Source organism: Lachnellula hyalina (assembly GCF_007821495.1).
Source record: "Lachnellula hyalina strain CBS 185.66 chromosome Unknown contig00402, whole genome shotgun sequence".
Lineage (NCBI taxonomy): Eukaryota > Fungi > Ascomycota > Leotiomycetes > Helotiales > Lachnaceae > Lachnellula > Lachnellula hyalina.
This window is the reverse complement of record NW_022157516.1, coordinates 1-3761: the sequence shown is the minus strand read 5'-3', so window position 1 is coordinate 3761 and position 3761 is coordinate 1. Positions and strand designations below refer to the sequence as shown.

Below are 3761 nucleotides of genomic sequence, written 5' to 3'. Positions count from 1 at the left end.
CCCCGATTCGGACTGGATTTTAGTCAATTCTGCTAAAAAGTCCTCACCGCTAAAGCTAGCCACAAAGAAGCCTCTTACCAGCCGCCGCGTGATTCTAATTAAGGATACTATGGCCTAAAACAACGATTTTTAGCCTCTCACCGCCTGAAATGCTCTAAATAGAGCTTTTGCTAGTAAAGGAGTGAAAGACCCTATGGTGCTTTCAGTGTCTAAGTCCCTTCAGGCCAATCTAGTAGTCACAACCATAGAGGCTTACTCAGCTGACTTCCTACTCGCTAAATCCGACATCTAGATGCATTTAATGCCAGGCTACACCGCTCAGAAAGACGTCACATGGCATAAAATCGTCGCCCACGGGATCCCCACTTCTATTTTCAACCATCCGGAAGGCATGGAGCTAGTTAAGGACGAAATACGGACTTTTAATAAGGGTCTAACCCCTTTAGGACAGCCATACTGGATCACATCAGCCGAAAATCGCCTAAAACAGACAGCTGGATCCGTGGCAATTGCATTTGCTACGCCTAAAGAGGCTAGCGCGGCCGTCCGAAATAGGCTATACATAGCTGGCATCTCCATACAATGCGAAAAACACTATACGACACGTCCCACTGCCTAATGCATCAGGTGCCAGGGCTATAGCCATTTAGAGCACTACTGCCGCAAAGAGGCTAAGTGCTAGCTATGCGGTGAAGCCCATCAGACGAAACAACACGTATGCTCTATATGCAATGCTAAGGGTAGGTGTGATCACCTGACATACAAATGCGCCAATTGCAGAGGTCCACATGCGGCTAGCTCCGCTTTATATGAAGTCTATCAGAGCATCCACTTAAAGGCTCCTACGTCCTCTCTATAATAGACGCTAGCACTAAAATCCTCCAAGTGAATCTGAATTCAGCCGCCTATAATACGGAATCCGCGCTACAAGTGGCAATTGAGCTAGATATAGACATTATACTAGTTCAAGAGCCCTTTATTATACGCGATGCAGACGAAATACGATTGATTTCCCACCCCTTATTCACTTAACTCTTCCTAAATAGGCCTAGCCTAGACATCACACCACGCACAATGGCTTATATTGCCAGGTCATACCGCCCTAGGGTCGTCCTAGCCTCGGATTCGCCAAACGACTCAGACTTCCAAGTCCTAGACGTTATAGATCAAGATCACGTGATTAAGATTTATAATATTTACAACGAAAAGCACCAATTACCCGATTCGGACACCTATACGCTAGCTAGGTGCCTATGGCAGCTCTTACCGCCTCTCGATTCGGTCTTTTGTAGGGACTTTAATGCCCACAACCCGTGGTGGGACCCCCTATACGAGGCACGTGACGAAGAAGGCAATACGCTAGCAGACTGGATCGACTACCACGATTTAGCCCTCCTAAATACCCCTGGTATTGGCACCTTCCACCGCCCCCACATGCAGAGGCCAACGAATATCGACCTTACGCTAGCGCATCGATCCATAGCCAATCACATTCAGGACTGGGCTATAGTGGATGATATAGGCTCGGACCATTTTGGGATCACATTTACTATTAACGGTTCCCGAATAGGGCTAGCGGATCCACAAACCACCCGTTTCGACACAAAACGGGCAGATTGGACCAAATTTGGGGAAAAACTTTTCTGCCAGCTGTCACCGCTCCAAAATGAGCTACAGGCCTATAGCTACATTTTAAGCTCCAATTCAAGCTTAAAAAGCTTAGAACAAATCGACGTAAAACGCAGCTACGAAGCAACCCTAGACCGTCTAGACGATATGGCGGAACGTTATACTAGCGCCATTTTATACGCTGCACACGATGCCATACCCCAAATCCGGTTAGCGCCACACGCTAAGCCTTAGTGGAACGATTTACTAAAATCACTTCGACGCGACATGAATCGGGCTAGAGAGGCCTCTAAGCGAGCGTTTTCCAGCCAATCAAATGAGCGCTATACTAGCGCCCGCAATGCATACTTTCAGGCTATCAAGACGGCTAAAAAGGATCACTGGAACCAGTTTTTGGAAAAAGAGGACTCTAAATCGATTTTTAAAGCCTTAGCTTATACGAAGTCAAGGCGGTCAGAGCTAGTCCCAAATCTAAAGCTTTCTGCCACCCAATTTGCAACCACATTCACTGCTAAATGCAACCTTTTCCGCCAGACGCTCTTCCCTCCACCTCCTAAAACAGCTAGCCCAAATTGGACGTCATACACCGCCTCAGAGCAGTGGCAGTGGCCAAAGCTAGCACCAGACGAAGTGAAGCAAGCCTGTTCTAGTGAAATCAAATCCACTAGCCCCGGCCCGGACTATATCACTCAGACCATTATTACCCACGCATATTTAGCATGCCCTTCCCAGATTTCACTCCTTTTTGAGACGCTAGTAAACACTGGCTATCATCCGAAGTGCTAGCGCCAAGCGAATTGCGCTATACTACGTAAAAACAACAAACCAGACTATAAGCAGCCTAGCGCCTATCGACCTATTTCACTTCTAAATTGCCTAGGAAAAGTTAGTAAAAGGATCCTAGCTAAGCGACTAGCTTACTTAGCCGAAACCACACCAAATCTGCTGCATCCTAGCTAAATCGGTGGCCGACTTAAAAAGTCGGCTATAGACGCAGGCGCTATGCTAGCGGATTATATCCATATGAATCGGCTACGAAACAAAATCACTAGTACGCTTCTACTAGACGTGAAAGGGGCATACGACCACGTGTCCAAGAACCGGCTACTTACGATTCTTAAGGATTTAGCCTTTCCCGATTCGGTTATTAAGTGGGTCTCATCCTTTATAAGCGGGCGGTCACTTAAGCTTCTATTTGACGGACAATCAGACGAAAACCAGCCTATTTAGACCAGAATCCCACAAGGAAGCCCTATTTCGCCTATCCTTTTCTTAATCTATATACAAGGCCTATTTAGGTCACGTGCAGTCAAATTTATCTCTTATGTGGACGATATCACTCTCTCTTTCGCATCAACTAGCCCTCGCAAAAACGTCAAAATACTGCAGCTAGTAGCTAAAGAGCTTTTTCAGCTAGCTAGCAAAAACGCAATCCAATTCGACCCGAAAAAGTCTAAACTGATTCACTTCAGCACAGGCGAACGCGCTAAGCTAGCGTCCCTTATACTCCCAGACGGGACTATAGTCCCCCCAAAGCAGACAGTTAAGTGGCTTGGTATTCACTTCAACGCTCTATTACGATTTAAGGAGCATATCACCATCCGCACCGCTAAGGCTAAGTCTGCATTCAGACGTATGTCCAGGCTAGCTAATAGCGAACAAGGGCTTAGTCCCACCGCTTTCAGACAGCTATACCTAGCTTATATTACCAGCATGTCCAACTATGCATCACCAATTTAGTGGCAAGGCCAAGCATACGCAAAAGACCACCTACAGCACCTCCAAAATTTGGCACTACGCAAAATCCTAGGCACTTTTCGGACTAGTCCAATTCAGGCCATAGAGGTGGAAGCTAGCCTCCCACCGCCCGCAATACGGCTAGACACAGCTACACGCAAATACGCTTTCCGGCTAGCTAAGCTAAGTCCGGACCATCCAGTGAATCGCCAAATTGCCGAATCCAGCTATTCATCCGGATACGGACTTCAGACGATTGCTAGGACTATTGCACCCCTGCTTAGCGGCAAAATTGAACCTATACACCACTTCCACTTTGCCCCGTGGGACCGCTCTATCCCCTGGGACACACGAATCGCCAAATTGCCAAAAGAGGAAACTGCCACGATACACCA

The 3761-nt window shown here is 47.1% G+C and overlaps 2 protein-coding genes across 2 annotated transcripts; both read left to right on the top strand.

Moving 5' to 3' along the window:
- Positions 1-193: 193 nt before the first annotated feature.
- LHYA1_G009215 (uncharacterized protein) lies at positions 194-619 on the top strand (the record flags this gene model as incomplete). The annotated part of the gene is made up of 2 exons (XM_031154119.1): positions 194-232; positions 293-619. The coding sequence occupies 2 exons, from the start codon at positions 194-196 to the stop codon at positions 617-619; spliced, it is 366 nt and encodes a 121-aa protein (XP_031000870.1).
- A 455-nt stretch (positions 620-1074) lies between these two features.
- Positions 1075-1863, top strand: LHYA1_G009214 (uncharacterized protein; the record flags this gene model as incomplete). The annotated part of the gene is made up of 2 exons (XM_031154118.1): positions 1075-1247; positions 1293-1863. 2 exons carry the CDS (start codon positions 1075-1077, stop codon positions 1861-1863), a joined length of 744 nt encoding a protein of 247 aa, XP_031000871.1.
- Between the last annotated feature and the right edge of the window lie 1898 nt (positions 1864-3761).